The sequence below is a fragment of the Oncorhynchus nerka genome, linkage group LG22 (genome assembly GCF_034236695.1).
Source record: "Oncorhynchus nerka isolate Pitt River linkage group LG22, Oner_Uvic_2.0, whole genome shotgun sequence".
NCBI lineage: Eukaryota > Metazoa > Chordata > Actinopteri > Salmoniformes > Salmonidae > Oncorhynchus > Oncorhynchus nerka.
Window position 1 is genome coordinate 59,768,678 of NC_088417.1, and position 19,104 is coordinate 59,787,781.

General features: G+C 40.7%; 1 protein-coding gene across 1 annotated transcript in view; it reads left to right on the top strand.

The window, feature by feature from the left end:
- The first annotated feature begins 1,079 nt into the window (after nucleotides 1–1,079).
- Nucleotides 1,080–19,104, top strand: part of LOC115105417 (endothelial cell-selective adhesion molecule-like) — a 69,433-nt gene continuing 51,408 nt past the window's right edge. Inside the window, exon 1 of the mRNA XM_029627448.2 lies at nucleotides 1,080–1,537. Within this exon, the coding sequence (XP_029483308.1) occupies nucleotides 1,471–1,537 (67 nt within the window). The 5' untranslated portion in view covers nucleotides 1,080–1,470. The remainder of the gene's footprint in view (nucleotides 1,538–19,104) is intronic.

Here is a 19,104-nt window from a genome sequence, read left to right on the forward strand (position 1 = left end):
GTATAGATGCGATCCAGTAGCCTTTGAACTCTAATAATTTAGTAATCTTGCTGCATTTAGCCTCACCAGTATTTCCATGGCAACCGACCAGCCTCAGAGAAAGCAGAGTGAGTCAGGTATTCACCTCTAAGGGCTGGGCTTGTCTACATTCTCCACTTCCAAGTTGCCTGCTAAGTGCTGGGGGTGCCAAAGCTCTCTTGACAAGCCACCGAGGCTTGTTTCTTTGCATTAGCCACCTGAGAGATCTAAAGGAGGAATAGAACACGAACTGCATTTTCAAGAGAGGGAAAGAAAAGAGAAAGACTAGATCATTTTGGAATTGGTTAGATTGCACACTTATGCATTAGCCTCAATGTGTGTATCAACATATGAGCTAACCATGGCCATTGTCTGAAAAGCTTTATCAGCTGATTTGTTATATTGTAGTCATTTGTAAAAGGAGTTGACTGTCATCATACTGTATCATTGCCAGCCCCCATTGAGTTCTTAATTTGGAACTCAGCACACATAGCAGGTGTGTAGGCTGTCTAGATAGTAATGTCCAGAAATAGCTCTCTAGCTAAATAAATAATGTCTATGAACTGAAAAAGGCATTTTGCACTAGCCTCCAACAGTAGCCTAGTTATACCCTGAATCAGCTAATAACATATATAATATGTATCCTATATGTGCAATATACAATAAGTAATGTGTAATCGATGTACCAAGGTTCTATTTAAGCAATAACGCACGACGGTTGTGGTATATGGCCAATATACCAGGGCTGGGCTAAGGACTGTTCTTAACTATGTCGCAGCACGGAGTGCCTGGATACAGCCCTTAGCCGTGGTATATTGGCCATATACCACAAACCCCCGAGGTGCCTTGTTACTATTATAAATTGGTTACCAGCGTAATTAGAGCAGTAAAAATATGTTTTGTCATACCCGTGGTAAACGGTCTGATATACCACGGCTGTCAGCCGATCAGCATTCAGGGCTCGAACCACCCAGTTTATAATTGGGAATAGTTATTTTCACACGGTTTCTTTATTTGGGAATAGAACCACTACACCTGTAAGTGCGCAGAATGTCAAGCGTGACGTTGCTAATGTGCACAGGTGTCGGTTGCTGAGGTGGCAGGGCAGAGCATTCTCACTGTGAGAACTTTGTTCGTTTTTGACGACGACCGAAGCATGAAAGACAAAGTCGACGAAGACATTTTTGTAAGAAAAGATCTGGACACTTGCCAAAGTAGGCTGCTGGAATAATTATTTGCGCGCTACGCTAAATGCGAACGCGAGGCTTTATCACTCTCACGCCAACTGCTGCTGACTCCGGATAATGTCACATTGCCCACTGTAAACTCGCTACCCTTAGTCTTCGCTCTGGCGGTTCAAGGTAGTGCGAAATTGCTCACATATAACGGGGAGACAATACATTAAGACAGGAAACAGCGGCTGTGGGTCAAACAGAAGACGCATGTTGAGCTATGGAGATGTATACTTCGAGGAAACTTTGCATCTTGCTTTCGTTCACATTTTTCTTGTTTTTTACAGGTAAGACAATAGTCATTTTGAGTTTGAAATAACGCAATTTATCATTTCAAAAGTAGTGGTCTTATTGTTTAGTAGGCTATATGTGGATGCAAGGTGTTTTGTAACCAAAATTTTCTTCGAACTGACAACACCGACAACATAAAACAATGTTCTAGCTGCCTCCGAATGACAGTACAACACTTGACCTAATACAGTGGAATTTATAATTTTGTTGTGGAGTAGTAGACGATTAAGTTCCCGTACTCGACATGGGGATTTAACCTGAAACACCTGTTCGTTTTCCATTGGATTTGAAACAAGTGTGTTACACACAATTCTGCTGGCCAGGGAGGATTAATCCCTTTATTATAAAATGGACACACACTGCCTGAACAGTGGACTAACACTGTTTAGCAAAGTATTGTTTCACATCACACTATCAAGCATTCTAACATCAAGTATTTTGGTCGTAATGACATTTATTTTACAATTTAACCAATTTATATATAGTTTATGGACAATGTCATATTTAGAAATAGTCTCAACACTGCTATTTGTTTTTAGATTTTGACAAAGAATTTTCAGACATGGTGCATTTTTAACGAGTGGTATTATTTCCCAGTAAAAAAAAAAAGCCCAAAACGGAACCAAAGTATTCACTGGAAATGGGATGTAGTGGAAACTTCCTATCTCTCTTTCCCACATCTGTCCTAGGATTCTCTGCCCTTTTCAGTGTTTTGTTTCCAAAACAACCATGTGCTGATGCTGGCAATCTCACACTAGCTCATTTCACCTTATCAGGGTGTGGCATTGCCAAATAGTAATGTGTATTCCAAGGAATCATTACTTGACACAAGTTTATTGCAATCTATTCTCAAACTTTTACCTTAAGTATGAAGTGCAGAAAATACTGCTCAGTAGCTGAACAATAACCCACCTGATTTATAAATTAGTTATCTGTTTGACTCACCAACAGTCTACAGCAGGTGTATCCCCTAAGATGTAGGGGCCAAGACATGGGAGGAAATGGTTGTGAATAGAGTCTTTCTAACAGGAAGATGGCTAGTTCTACTTGTATGCTTTCATTCCCATGGCTGTGTTTGTCTTCTCTTGAAAACAGGATAACCTGTGATTGTTTTGTTGCCTTTTCAATCACATTGTTGAGTTATATGGGGGGGGCGTTAGTTTTGTGTGTGACTGTGTTAAAACTAGTGTCTTGGAACTGAAGTCTGGAGTTAAAGTAGGCTACATTAGACTAATGTATTGTAAACACACTGCTTCACAGCAAGTGTGTGTCACCCAATGCCATTAATATGACATTAAGCCAGTAGCCAGCATTGTTTTTCTTTTCATCGCAGCTTCTTGCTCAGTTGGACCTTTTTTAGAATCTAGGTTTGGGCAATTCCACTGTAACAGAGTAATGCTGAGACTCACTTTTCACATTTTAAAATGTATGTCAAGCAAAGTTTAGCAAACCATAGACCTATATGCAGAAGTCTACTTTGAACAATTGCCACTGAAAATGTTGCTAAAATACTTTTACTTGAGGAACATTGAAGATGCAAAGTTTGGTAGCAGAATGACAGTAAAATCGCTCACAGTTTATGTGAGCACATTTTCCAAAATCTGATAAATATTTTCTCCAAATTAAGATTCAAAGATTTCTGCAGAAAGAATGGGGTGTTAGCTATGATATGACGCCTTGAGTTTGAGAACATCTCTTGTTTATTGAACTACAGTAAGTGAAGTGGATCAACACCCGGTAACAGAATGACATCATGGGTCCTTAATCTGTACAACACAGAAATGCATAATTATGGATATGAATGTCATTCTCTTTATGAGGATGTATCCTGAACGAGTACACAAAGGTAGAAAAATGTAATATCCTGCTTTGAATGTTTGGGTATTATTCTACACACGGGCTATTATTCTAATGTGGTCCGCCACCAACAAGACCAAATTTGATATGATCCTATAAACTGCTCATGGGTTCTTTTACATGGAAATGACAGTTTTTTATATATATATTTATGTGTATATTTTTTTACTTGGCCATGCTCTTTGTCCTCTCAACACAGCAGCCAACAGTACATGTTGTCATGTCAGGCGCTATAAAACATACAGTAATCATATTTAATAGGACCATCTATTGCATGGTGTTAGTTACATTGTCCTGAGATCCCTAAATCAATTAGATTGTCAAGTCTGAGCCTAGTCATTTTGGTTTTGCTCATTTGAATGCCATTAGTCTCATATGTGTTGTAATTGTTTAAAGTGACCTTGTATTGTATCCAGTACTTTACTGAATCTCATTACTGAAGAAATGTGTTTTTATAAAAAGTCTCGCTACTTGATGTGCCTGGACTTGTTTTTCCTAATTACTGGAGTGGGTAGGGGTGGGTCAAAGGAAAGCTGTACCAGTATTGTTACAATTGAAGGCTTTTTGCTCTTTCAGTCGGATCACGAGGTGGTTCAGGGTTATCTGGATAATTTGGACCTGTAATTAACGGGGGGAAAAAATCCTTAATGAATAATTAGACCCAATTTTAATATGACCTTATACTTCCTCAAACTGTTAACTGTTTTAATGGACAACAAAGGATTTAAAATGCTATACTTAGAACAAGTTTAAAATGAGATGGAAGGAACAACACGCTAGTTGATGACACTTCCATTCCAGACACACCATCCCTGGGAAGATAATATCTTCATTTGTTTTCCAGGTGTGCTCTACAAAGGACTGACTTATTTAACAAGGTCATCCCATATGGGCTTCCTAGATCCTTCTGGGTTCGAGGAAAGGCGTGCCTGGGGAAGAGTGTCATGTGTAATACTCCCCACTTCACCTACTCTCTAGAATTCAGTGTCATTTTTAATAGTGAGGAAGGTTCTGGACTTTATTTTAGCAACATGTCTGTCCCTCATCAAGATACAGCATGCCTTAGTCTAGGTAGTGATCATTAGGACATGCAATGTTTCTTATTGGACAAGTCCAGGTATTCCCTCCCTCTTTGTCTGTTTTCATCGCTTTGGTGCCTAATAAACGCGACTCTGCCTGGCGTGTCCTCATCGTTTGGCGCAGTTTGTTTCCTCCCTCCACTGTATTTGCTGCAGTGCGTTGAGTTCACCCCCCCCCATCCTCTGGAATGCAATCTATCAAAGTTTTAACAACTGTGCCTTATCTCTAATTGTTTGTTTCTTAAAATAATATGGACTGGAGGCTTGCCTAACGGCGTTTAGAGCCTGGAATACAGGCCAAATTTGAAGTCGCTGGTCTCTTGTGTGGGACTCGAGTAACTGGTATGCTTTTGATTTGTTACAGGGGATTGTGGATTTATCTGGACTATTGTTAGACGTAATGACAGAAAGAACACCAACCCATGTCACTAGTTATAACAAGGTAAAATGAGGGTTGTCCTATCTGGACCCTAAGAGAACAGTGGTCAGTTGTAATCTTGTGTATTGCCTCTGGCCATGTATCTCACATTGTGATGCATCCTTGGACCTCTGGGGAGATTGAAATTAGTTCACCTGAGTTGTGTGCTTTGCCTCTCACACATTTATGGACAGGTATGTGAGGGCAGCTAGCATTAGTGCTAAGATAATGTTAGCAAGCGTCCTCCGCAGTTCCGCCCCTTGTTAAAGTTGCCCTCAGCTGCCATTAATCCCAGAAAATGGCTCTGTTTCTGATAAAACTGAATGGGAAAAGCAATTAGACAATAAGCAGAGCTGCTGTGTTTAGACCTACCTATAGTGATCTTTGATCCACAGAGGGGGGAGAACGTGGGCTGAGGGAGGGGGCAACCTTTTGGAATGAAACGCAGCTCAACTAGTGGCTTCTGCCACACAGGACATCCCCCCCAGGCGAATGCCTCAGACAGACAGCACTTTCCTGCTGCTCTGCTCCATGACTCCCCGCATGCACTGTCCCACGAGCTACAGCAGACTACAAGCTGGCCAGGGGTCATGAGAAAAGCAGTGGGTGACTTTCCCAAGTCCCAACATGCTGTGTCTGGCCTATGGACTCCCTTAAAGACACACTCTCTCTCTCTCTCTCTCTCTCTGTGTGTGTTTCTGTTTCTCCCCATCTTCCTTTCTGGAAGAGGAAATGGCCTGAGCCTGCTCGACAAATGGGCAGAGGGCTGTGTACTAGATTCCTCATATTATTTCCCCCATAAGTGACTGATTCATGACTGCTGCATGTTATAAGAACCTCTCCTGAGATCATTTGTATTGTATATTGTTTGCATATGGAGGGCTGAGTTATTTTGAGTCTCCTGCTGTGTTTATTTCTCTCAATGTATTTGTCCCTCAGTATGGCATTGTATGTCCCTCTGGAGACACCAAACCAATGCCAGAAGATATTTATAGACTGGTTATACTGGTTTTGAAAGGGATGTCCCAAATTATAACAACGAAATGTCTTGTAAAATGACATGTCAAGCCTATAACAATGACATTGCATGTCAAACCCACAGAGTAATTTCAAACAATCTGCTTACTAATTACTATTTACAAACCTTCAAGTTTATCGGGTGACATGACAGGCTGTCAAGCTGCTTTGCTAGCGACTCTCTCCTCTCTGCTCACGCACCCCGACAGGCTGCTGATGTCAAACCTCTCCTCCATCTCTCTGCCTTTTTGGGAGGCATTACAGTAAGCAATTACAATGCGGCCTAAGAACTAACAGGTCAACAACTGAGATGACACACACTGATAAATGTTGCTGTCCGTCAGATTCCAGCTACGGGGGGGGTCTATTGTTGCGTCTAACATTTCTCCTCAAACTATGTGAAGCGCTTTGAGCTACTGGAAAAGCATTACATACTGTAGTGTACATCCAATCAATTATAATAATTGTAATTGATTAATCATTCTGTTAAGATAGACCTTATTATTTTGGTGCAATTGCTATAACATTTGGATAATCATATCTTTCATGTGCAAACTAGTTTCCCTGCAGGTATTGTGGTTTGTGTACTGTTTACTATGATGAAAGCCATTAAATTGGTGTCCTAATACAGTCATATTGTCCTCTGCGTAAGTCTGCCCCCAATCTGAATCCCCAACTCCCCTTATACACATTTTTGATGATTGAAAGAAAGATACCATTATTCATCTCAAATTCCTGCTCACCTATTTGTCATTCTGGTTGGGGCAGGTGATATCGCTAGGTTTCGTAGTCGATTAATTGCAATTGGACAAGTGTACCTTCTATTTCCCTTATGGGCAAAACCCCACTTATTCTGTCTCTGCTATAAAATGACTGTGTAATGTCCTCTGAAATCCACTGTAATCCCATACGGCAAGTCAAGGCCCAGGCTCCATCAGCCAATGCCCCTACTGCAGCATGCAGCTGACGTTTTAGAAGGCACCCGCTAGCTACACCAGAGCCTTACAGGCAGGAAGGAATAGCATTGCAATAGTCCTGGTGAATGTCCATACACACACACATTCCAGCCTTTGCACCACCTGTTTGTTATATACATCAGAGGTATTTCCAGAGAACCAAACTACTCAACTCTTAACAAATTGATAATTACACTTTGCTGATTCCACCCAGAGTAATTGTGTATGCAGTAGCAGCAACGCAGCAGCCAGCCTTGTGGAAAAGTCATTATATCCACACTATTAAGTGAAGCCCTTAAGGGCAGAGTGGATGCTGCACTTTCCTAGTGAGGGGAGGAGCAAGTGATCAAGAGGCACTGTGTAACGTGGGCTAGGAGTCACCCTAAATGTCACGGCGCTGTGCCCCCCCCCCCCCACATATACACACACAGTCATTCCTGTCCAGTACCTCCATAGCCAGTAGTTTCTCGCAGGTCCATGCCCCTCAAGCCTCTGCCTGCCCAGCAGAGCTTTCCCCCAGAGGGGACAGGTCAACTTGTCAGCCTAGCCTCCCCCCGCTTCCCTCCTCTCATCAGCACGTCTCATCAGCACATCTCAGCTCAACCAGGAGGTTAGATCTAGGGGGACTCATTACACTGAAAGCAAGCCTGGAAAGGAGGCAAAAGCACGTATTGTGTGTGTCTGTTGGTTTGCATGTCTACAGTACTTGTTTTATATATAGATCTGTAGGCGAGCCTTCACTTGTTGGCCTTATCCTTTTATTTGCTCTTACCTTCCCTCCAATCATCCTCTCTCAGCCTTTCCATGGTGCTGTGTAATTATAGGATTTCATCCAAAGGGGTGTTTTTGGTCACAACCGTGCTCTGGGGCCATATGTCATTATTTTGGTATGGTGGAGGTGCAGCTTTCCCACATCAGACTGTAATTGTTGTTTATGAAAGGCATTCCCCAGTGTCAGTGTGCTGTACACATAATGTACTCAACATCTTTCATACATTTCTGCACGATATCTTAGGGCAGGGGTACTCGAGTACTACTTGAGAAAATCCGGTCACTTATTTCCTCGGTGGCAAAGGTCCGGATGGATAATGTAATTTATCGGCATAGCAACAAATTCCCACCTCGCAACCCATGTGACCCCAAACTGTTCACACCCCTCTTGTTGGTGAAGAGAGAATTTGCCATTTAAAGCTAATTTCCTGCAATTCTACGCATTTTGCATGGGGCAGAGATTTTCTTTGCTGATTTTAAAGCTAATTCTATGCATTCTTCAATGTCTTATTTGTGTTTATTATACCGTGGGTTCGAAGCCCTATGTTTTATTTTTTGTTGGGTGGAGGGGGAGACCTGCGGTCCATATTGACCCCGGTCCGGATCCGGTCCGCCAGTTGAGTATGAGAGGTCTTAGGGTGTCCAATCAGAAATAGATCTTTCGACCAATAGGTAAAATAATGTTAATTGTGCAGATAATCTTCTAAAAGAACCAGTTCCATGTCTCTATCATAATCCGTTCAAAACTTATTGCCGTTTTTTTACCCTTGTAGGATGGTCAAAATTAGGGTGACTAAATCAGTGGAGGCCAGATTAAAAAATATATATATATATATTAAAAAAGTGGTCAAATCTGGAAAATATCATCCTGTCTGAATGCTGTGTGAGAATTAAGGCTACCTGGCAGGCTTTTCGTTGAACTCATCATCTTTCTTCTCAAATCCAGAGGCCATAAACCAATAATAGAGGTAAGATGTATATTGATTTTGAGACATTTTAGTATACACTATTAATATTAATGCAATGTTTTTTTCTCACAAACAAGCATATCTCTGTGAAATGCCAAAAAAAGTTTTTATTTTCAAAGTGTTTAACATTTTATTCAGCTCGTGTCATGCGAATTTTGCTATTTGCGACCTGCGGAAACAACTTGGAAGACGACCAAAATGTAAAACCCTCAAGTTTTGGAGAGAAAGCTGCAGAGCTCTGTGCTTATTATCGGATGCATTAGGTTACGAAACTCTTATTTTTTTAAAGAATCATATTTGTCATCACCAAAGTGCGTTTTCAATAACTCTGGGCAGAGTCAGTGGACACCCTAGATAGCTCCATTTCACAATTTCTGTCAGTCTCCCTCGTCGTCTGAGAATTGTCCTAATTAAATCATTCTTTTTTTGCAGAAATAAAGATGGAACACTAATCAAATTCAGAACCTCGAGTGGATTGGTTGTTCCCAAAAACAGTTTCTCATTTGTCAAAAAAAAACAATTTCTGTGACCCTTGCAAAAGGAATTGCTTGATAAACTTTTGAGCCAAAAAAGCTTTTCTGCCATTACTCATAATTTACAATACCCTACCAGCATTAAATGGTCACTAAAAGGCATTGATTTGAAGGAATATGCCTCTGGGGTTGACTTTCCCATCGCTGTCCCCAGTTGTTCATAATCAACATTGCTATGGCCCTTTCAGTGTTGCTTGGCCATAATGTTTGAAGTGAAGTAAGCACACTATTCTGTGTGTGAGGAAGAAAAATGCAATTTAAAAAGCATATGTGTTTTAAACTAATTGCAAACTATGCTATACAGTGGTTCCCAAACCTCTCCTCGAATATGCCTAGATGTTCCACTTATAGTAGTTGAACCATTCCAGTACTAGCACAGCTGATTTCAATTATTCAAGGGCTTAGTGATTAGTTGAATCAGGTGTGCTAGTTATGGAATAGTACAAATAAGTGAAACAGCGAGGGGTGCTCAAGTATAGGTTTGGAAAACACTGCTTTACGCTAATACCACGTGTTATTTCTATCTCTTTGAATGTTTCCGCCTCACCAATGTCCTTCTCTGCCTTTGGATTGTCCCTTTCTACTGGCAATTTAGAAATGTCCCCTCGTGTGGTAGTTTCTCGCTTTTTCTGTATGCATCTACAGTATAAAGGAACAACACCGTACCAGTACCGCAGGCAGAGAGCTTCCATAATCTCTCTGGATGTCTTTGAAGAGGTAGATGTTTTTAAACTGAATGCTAAACAGGATCTATCAGGATTAAGTCTGGATTTGAGGCTGTCTAGCTTAGCTTGATTTAAAAAAAAAAAAAAAAGTTGAGGGGCGGAATGAATATGTAAATACTACTATGTCAACCAATCTCTGTACAAATAATACATTTTCTTGAGGGAAACTCCACCTTGAGATTGGTGATTCGAATATATGCGTAAGATCTGTAGGTAAATGGGTACTCTAGGTTTAGACAGCCACACATGATGCTTAACTGGTCATCATTGCCATTTTGTTAGTCTCTCAATTGAAAGCTTTCCCTCAGTGGTCATTGACGTTTTGAAACTTCATTAGGGACTGTTCATTACAGCCATTGATTTCCCAGGGAGTTACGATCCATTGGAGTTATGTCCATTAACCTGGCATTAAGCACAGTTTGCTAGGTGGGTGGGGCACTCAGGTTTGGTCTTGTTTGGCTTTTCTACACTAACTCTTTGCCCAGAAATATACCAATGACAACATGATGTAGCATATGAACTTAGGGTACTCTCGGCCTCTATCCAGAAGACCCGGCGGTAGGTTCTGACCCTCCATTTGGGAAATGGTGCTGAATTGTCCTCACATTGAGGTGAGAAAGGCTTCACTGTGATGCTTGGCAGCAAGTGGTGAGTTAGACCACACCAGAAGATGATTTGGTTTTGACTGTTATACTTAACTGGGCACACACACACACTATACAGAGTCTCTCAAATCCATATGATGAAAAGGCCCGAAAGAAATACAGTACACTATGACGGCAAACACCCAGCAATCTTCCAAATGACATTCAGAGCCAACTCCAAATCAGTCAATTTCCCTAACGCTCTTTGCATATCCTCCTGCAAATATTTTCTATTCCTGTGTAAACCCTTCACCAACAGCGACTCAGTTTCCATTTATTTCGTCCCTCTATTCATTTTGCCCAGGTCCTCTCGGGTGACACGACTGGCTTTCTCATACCGTTCCTTTTAATCTCCTCCCTCATCACTCTCCTGTCTCTCCCTAACTCCACACCTAAGCAGTTGAATTTGTTACAGAAAATAATCACCTCCCATCGCAGTTAATAACACATTTTCACATTCCTCACAGAGTTCTATGGCGTTACCACTGTTTTACCTGAAGACTTCAAAGTTGGGTACACGGTTATGTAAATAGTTGTTTGCGCACATGTTATGGTGTCAGATTGTTCTTGTCAGTCTACTAGTGTGTCATGTTTAGTTAGCTCAGAACCCGGAGATGTATAGACTAATTTTTACATGGCTTCTGAAGGGCCCGCTGAGTGTCCGCGTATTCATTTTACTGCCTGTGTGTGTGTGTGTGTGTGTGTGTGTGTGTGTGTGTGTGTGCACGCAGAAGATACAGGGAGATACTGAGCTGGAGATTTGCCTGTTTGATCGAGCTTGTGAGGATTAGACTGGGATGATGCAGGAATTGTGGATTATCAGCAAATTAGCTCGCTGGGCTTTAATCTAAGAACCGGGCGAAGCCTCAGCCACTCGAGTGGACAGGGTGTGTGTTGTGGGGGCTGCTTTGTGAATTTAAATCATATTAGGGGGGTGGGTATTGTCTACTATTTAATTTTATGATGGTGGAGGGTGAATGAGACAGATTGACAGACTCACCTTTGACTCGCCCGGCCTTGTTTTATAGCCTGTTATTTTGAGAATGCAGGATTTTAAAAACCAATTGTTTTTGTCACGTACGCTTGTGTGTTTGCCTATGGGTGGTGTGTGTGTGTGTGTGTGTGCTTGCATCTAAGAGTTGGATGTGTGGAGTCGGTGCTAATTTTCTCTGACTATATTTGAATGGCTAAAGGACAAAGGGATAGAATATGTAACCATGTAGTATTTTACAGCTGTTGTATTTCATTAAACCTAATGTGAAATATCACGTTCTAAAAAACAGATACGGGAAGGCTCTCTCGTCCAAAATGACAGAGCCCGGTGAAAGATGTGTAGGACATTACCAGTAAAAAAAACAAAAAAACACCATGGATATCACAGCTGAAAATTGAACAAAATGAGACTGGTAAGCCTTCTTACCACCTGAGCAATACCTCATGAATACCATTTAGAGAAACGAATGGCTGCATAAATTATTTCAAATATCTATTTTTCCTCTTTGCTATTTTGAAGTGAAGGATAGGCTCTTTCTTCTCAGTACTGGCTTAGATAGTTCCAGTAGTGTGAGCAGGAGCCAGCGCAGCCCCTCTGAAACCTGCTTGGAGCAGATAAGTAACACCCGTGGAGGGGACCCCGTCAGCCCCTTGTACCCTAGCACACTCCTTTTCTATTTCTGGTGGCACAATGTAAGGTAAATGTGACGCCGTTCACATGACTTGACTGTGCACCTTGAGAGGAAGAAAAAAAAGACAAACATCTGACACATTAATTTCTCAAAGATGTGCAGAGGGGAAGGCAAGTTGCTTACACCACTCATTTACAACATACTTTTAGCGTAGCTAGCATGTCCAGTTTTTTATTTGTCCCTGTGTGTCCATTGGAATCACAGTCCAATCTGAGGAATAGCGTTTTCCGCTTGTTCCATGCCATGCTTCACTCTGCACCAGAGGCCTCTGGGTCGTTGGCCACTCCAGCGTATTACAACTCTTAACTAGCACACCAAAGGACAGTATTTAAAAACAATAAAACATTTGGTAACCAAAACACAAAGAATATAATTTAATCTATTTGCTGTATATTAAGGCTTTTTGAGGTGATGCGTTGCTTTTTCAATGGACTTCCTAATGGATCGTGGTGAACATTTATTCACATACAGTTGAAGTCGGAAGTTAACATACACTTAGGTTGGAGTCATTAAAACTCGTTTTTCAACAACTCCACAAATTTCTTGTTAACAAAGTATAGTTTTGGCAAGTCGGTTAAGACATCTACTTTGTGCATGACACAACTATTGTTACAGACAGATTATTTCACTTATAATACACTGTATCACAATTCCAGTGGGTCAGAAGTTTACATTCACTACGTTGACTGGCCCTTTAAACAGTATGGACAATTACAGAAAATGTCATGGCTTTAGAAGCTTCTGATGGGCTAGTTGACATCATTTGAGTCAATTGGAGGTGTACCTGTGGATGCATTTCAATGTGTACCTTCAAACTCAGTGCCTCTTTGCTTGACATCATGCGAAAATCAAAAGAAACCAGCCAAGACATCAGAAAAAACAATTGTAGACCTCCACAAGTCTGGTTCATACTTGGGAGCAATTCCCAAATGTCTGAAGGTACCACGTTCATCTGTATAAACACCATGAGACCACGCAGCCGTCGTACCGCTCAGGAAGGAGACGTGTTCTGTCTCCTAGAGATGAACGTACTTTGGTGCGAGAAGGGCAAATCAATCCCGAACAACAGCAGAGGACCATGTGAAGATGCTGGAGGAAACGGGTACAAAATTATCTATATCCACAGTAAAACAAGTCCTATATCGACATAACCTGAAAGGCCACTCAGCAAGGAAGAAGCCACTGCTCCAAAACCGCCATAAAAAAACCAGACTATGGTTTGCAACTGCACATGGTGACAAGATCATCATTTTTTTGAGAAATGTCCTCTGGTCTGATGAAACAAAAATAGAACTGTTTGGCCATAATGACCATCGTTATGTTTGGAGGATAAAGGGGAGGCTTGGCTTGCAAGCCATAGAACACCATCCCAACCGTGAAGCACGGGGGTGGCAGCATCATGTTGTGGGGGTGCTTTGCTGCAGGAGGGCTGGTGCACTTCACAAAATAGATGGCATCGTGAGGTAGGAAAATTATGTGGCTATATTGAGGCAACATCTCAAGACATCAATCAGGAAGTTAAAGATTGGTTGCAAATGGGTCTTCCAAATGGTCAATGACCCCAAGCATACTTCCAAAGTTGTGGCAAAATGGCTTAAGGACAACAAAGTCAAGGTATTGGCGTGGCCATCACAAAGCCCTGACCTCAATCCTATAGAAAATGTGTGGGCAGAACTGGAAAAAGTATGTGCAAGCAAGGAGGCATACAAACCGGACTCAGTTACACCAGCTCAGTCAGGAGGAATGGGCCAAAATTCACCCAACTTATTGTGGGAAGCTTGTGAAAGGCTACCTGAAACGTTTCACCCAAGTTAAACAATTTAAAGGCAATGCTACCAAATACTAATTGAGTGTATGTAAACTTCTGACCTACTGGGAATGTGATGAAAGAAATAAAAGCTGAAATAAATCATTCTCTCTACTATTATTCTGACATTTCACATCTTTAAAATAAAGTGGTGATCCTAACTGACCTAAGACAGGCAATTTTTACTAGAATTTAATGATAGGAATTGTGAAACTGTTTAAATGTATTTGGCTAAGGTGTATGTAAACTTCTGACTTCAACTGTAGCTTGCTGTATTGCTGAATGGATATAATCACTTTGAAGGTGTTTTTCAAAAGGGTTGGCATGGTGTATCTTTAGGCTGTGTACATTTCATTTTCGACCCTCTATCCCCTCTCCATTTAGTGATTTGTTTGTTCAGGGTGTAGGCGTGCAAGGCATCCCCAGGGGACGAATAGGGCCGATCCATGCTACTCCCACTGCCCATATCTGAGAAGGGAGGATATGGCTATCGCCCATATAGTAATTATAGGCTCAATCCCGATGGAGGCTCCTACCTGCTGTAGGCTACATGAGAGTTTAGTGCTCTCACTTGATCAGAGAAGATGGGGTGCCAAACGATCAAGACCCTTTGAATCGAGAGAAAATAGGTTTTTAGAGGACACAATAGTGACGTCCAAAATGGACGGTTTATGCATGTAGTCGAGTAACTAACTGCCTGCCATCTATTATTTGTTGCGTTTGTTATTTTCATGACATGCACTGTCTGGCGTAGTTGTTATCTGTTCAGTAGATTTATTGGTGATAATTTCAAACCCCTCCTTTTTATAGACCTGTCTCGTGTTCTCTTCTAGCTCTCGCTCTCTCTGTGGTCATGTTATTGTTGTGCTTCTTTTTCTTTGGCTTCTATTTAATAATGAATACTCAATGTGCAATTATAAATCATATACATTTTAATCAAAATACAGCTGTAGACAGAAGTCAAGGATCAAACATACAAATGATGTCTCGTGAGTTCTGCAAAATAGGAAAAGTCCAAGTTCGTTTTCATATGCTTGCAGTCAACCCCTAGTGATGTAACTGCCTACGTCAACACCTTCTACTCATGAGACCAAGCCCATGCATATACAGTTATACAAACTTGCAGGAGAGAACAATCGTTCCAGTCTTTTCTAAGGGCGCATCAGTAATATTCCACTCCCCAAGTTGCTATGTAGTGGTATGTTGACTTGTCTCTTTCACTCATCTGCAGGGTTCTGTGTCTAATTTCTTTTAGCCTTGAGGCGCTTTCTCAGACTCTGACTGTTTCTTATAAGAGGCAGAGACTAGAAAAGAACAGTGGAACAAACCTTATAATGCATATATATATATTGCTAATCTGTAGTCCAGGACCCTATAAATGTAGTGCATTATGTGGGTTGAATGTTATAACAGAATCAAACAATTAATACAAGTCCCATGATGGTAGTGACTGCCCATTACTGCTTATCACATGTTAACCATTAATACACATTACTTTAATAAAATATTTCGGTGTATATTACGTTTAGTTTTATTTGACGTTTTTTTAATTCTAACTCAGTTTAGGCAACAGCTCTAGAGATATCTGACAATCAGTATTTTAAGTAAATAAGTCATGCTTGTATGACTGCTGAATACCACCTACCAATCACTTAGATCATGTATTTTCAGGTAGAGAGAGCAGTTGCTTCGCGAGGTATCACTCAATCACGTGTTTTTCTGTCTATTCTCTATCTCTCCGTGTCTGCCACACACTAACCTAAGTAGCTGGTGTAAAATTAACTGACCGAACAAAGTAGGAACAAAATAGATTATTGTCATTGTAGTTTAGCACAGTAAACATGGTAATTAACTATGTAGGATATGGGCCTGTTGGCAACTACAACTCCCTACTACATTGCACAGTCCGGGCTTGATCTAAAGTGCGTTCAGTTCGTTTGCATGTTTGCTATGTCGGGGAACTGTTTGTACTGAACGTCACATTTCCCCAAAATGTTATTGAACAGACTTTGAGGTACATTTGCTCCCGTTTGGTGGGTGTGGCAAGGTGTGACTTGATGCAATTTGTGACGTATTTAAAGAGCAGTGGCCATGCTGACAGCATTGCCCAACCCACAACACAACCTCTCCCTGTTTTTCAACTGGTCATTCAGTACAGCACTGTTTCCGTTCAATTGAACATTCAGAACGTAAAAACGTACTGAACGCAGCCCTGATTTGTCGCTAGAGAATTGGTCAATTAGTTGTATAACGCTGGAACCGCCATAGGCCAACGTCCACTGGTGTTGGATTTGGAAATCAATTTTAAAAATATGCACAAAAAAACTGTCCTGGTCCTTCCCTGACTTTTCCTAAATGTTTTTTAACACTACTCATTTTCAGAATTTTGAAATCATACACAGAAAGTTTTTTTTTTTTTTACACCTATTCCTAACTTAATCATCAGACTGTGTTGTACCCAGCCAGGTGCTAATGAGTCTCTCACACACTGAATGGATAGATAATTATGCACCTTAACAATTTAATTTAAATTAAGCCTAACTGAATGAGGGCGTCTAGGTTGATTTTTAATTTAGAAAGACAACAGTGTAATAATCAGTTTGTCAGCCGGCCCATCAAAACTATACCAAAACTAATTTCACACATAAGCGTTAGCCTATATACAAGATTACATTTACAATCTGAGTGACAATATTAGGCCTATCAATTGTACATGAAGAGATGGGCACATCTTGTAACTGATGCAGGGAAAGGAGCATCACTTTATCAAATCCTCCTTCAGTCACATGGTAACATTTTGATTTCTATATAGTATCTGAAAGAGCATATTCTGCAGTTTCTAAGACACCTTTGTAAAATAACTCTCAAAATTCAAAAGGTGCAGCACTTTTCCAAATTTCACTTTTTCCAGCAATATCTGAGAAGTCCATGGATTCAGCACATCAAATCAAAGTTTATTTGTCATGTGCGCTGAATACAACCGGTGCAGACCATACAGTGAAATGCTCACTAACAATGCCATTTTTAAGTAAAAAAATAGGCAAACAATAGATAAGAAATTAATAAAAGTAGCGAGGCTATATTCAGGTAATATATTTAATGTAGGTATAGTTAAAGTGACTATGCATAGATGATAAACGGAGTAGTAGCAGCAGCAGCATGGGGGGGGGGGGGGAACAATACAAATAGTCCGGGTAGCCATTTGATTACCTGTTCAGGAGTCTAATGGCTTGGGGGTAAAAGCTGTTGAGAAGCCTTTTAGTCCTGGACTTGGCGCTCCAGTACCACTTGCCATGCCAATTTTTAGGGACTTCCTCTGACACCGCCTGGTGTAGAGGTCTGTAGTTGCCGTACCAGGCAGCGATGCAACCAGGATGCTCTCGATGTTGCAGCTGTAGAACCTTTTGAGGATCACATGACCACACGCTCATTGCTCTGGCTACTAAGCAAACACTAACATTTAAATAAAAAATCCAGCAGAAAAGACAGAACAAATATTATGGTTAAACTCATACTAATTAATTTTAAAAAACTAAAACATTGGAATAAAAAAAGGTAATCTTTAAATTACATCATAAATAGGATGGATGGAGTTGTCACACATGCAGCTAACACAAATATATGGAAGTATCTGCTCTACTCAAAATTACAGACAACTAATTGCAGCATTACCGCAAAAATGGAAGGGGGTAAAGGAAAAACGTGTCTTTTGGCCCTGCATTAAAGACCTACATTGGTGAAATAAAATTGTGATAAAGTATACCAGTTTCTTTCAAGGACAAAAAAATTGATCACTGTGCCATATAGATTGCAAAATAGTTGGAAGAGATTTTGGATGTACCAATTCCATGGCACATGGTTTATGAACTGATACACAAAACGACCACGGATTCAAAAAGTCTTTCAATATAAATTATTATACAAAATTCTTGCAACCAATAGAATATTATATATGAGGGATACAACCATCCCAGCGCTGCATATTTTGTTGTAAATAGATGATCATTAATCATTTGTTTGGTACTGGCTATATACTGTATAGCTTGTTTTTTGGTCGCAAGTTCAGGGTTGGCAACATTTACTTGGAGCTAACTCTGCAAATAGCACTGCTGGGTGATTTTGAAAAGTCATTCAATCAATCAATAATATAAAACTTTTTGCAAAAATGTTGATCTTTAATTTACAATCTGTAGAAACTATGAGAATAGAAAGGTTCAGAATGTTTGTAACAGCACAGTTAAAAAATATGCCAAATAGGAATCAAAATGTAATGGTCTTCAGAGATCGATGGGAGGGGTTGAGGGTAGCTGAAGGATGGGATTAAAAACAAACAAAACATAACAATTGTAAAATGTTGAAGCCTAAGTATTTTCCATTAGTTTACACCAATTAAGGGAGGGGTTGTAAGGTTAGAGTAGAATAAAGGGAAAAAAATATTTAAAAAATATATGCACTTCATTCTGAAAGTATTCAGACTCCTTGACTTTTTCCACCTTTTTGTTACGTTACAGACTTATTCTAAAATTAGTCAGGTGCCAAAGGCGCTTCAAGAAAGTACTGAGTGAAGGTTCTCAGTCTATTTTAATAGAATGTCTGTTTAATTCTGTTTTTGCTTTGTCATTACGTGGTAGTGTGATCCCAGTGTCTGCCGCTGAAAACATCCCCACAGCATGATGCTGCCACCATGTTCCACCGCAGGTTTCCTCCAGATGTAACGCTTGCATTCAGGCCAAAGACTTCAATCTTGGTTTCATCAGACCAGAGTTTCTTGTTTCTCATGCTCTGTGAGTCCTTTAGGTGCCTTTTGGCAAACTCCAAGCGGGCTGTCATGTGCCTTTTACTGAGGAGTGGCTTGTCTGGCTACCATGAAGGCCTGATTGGTGGAGTACTGCAGAGATGGTTGTCCTTCTGGAAGGTTCACCGATCTTCACAGAGGAACTCTGTAGCTCTGTCAATATGACCCTCGAGTTCTTGGTCACCTCCCTGACCAAAGTCCTTCTCTCCAGATTGCTCAGTTTGGCCAGGCGGCCAGCTATAGGAAGAGTCTTGGCAGTTCCTAACTTATTCCATTTAAGAATGATGGAGGTCACTGTGTTCTTGGGC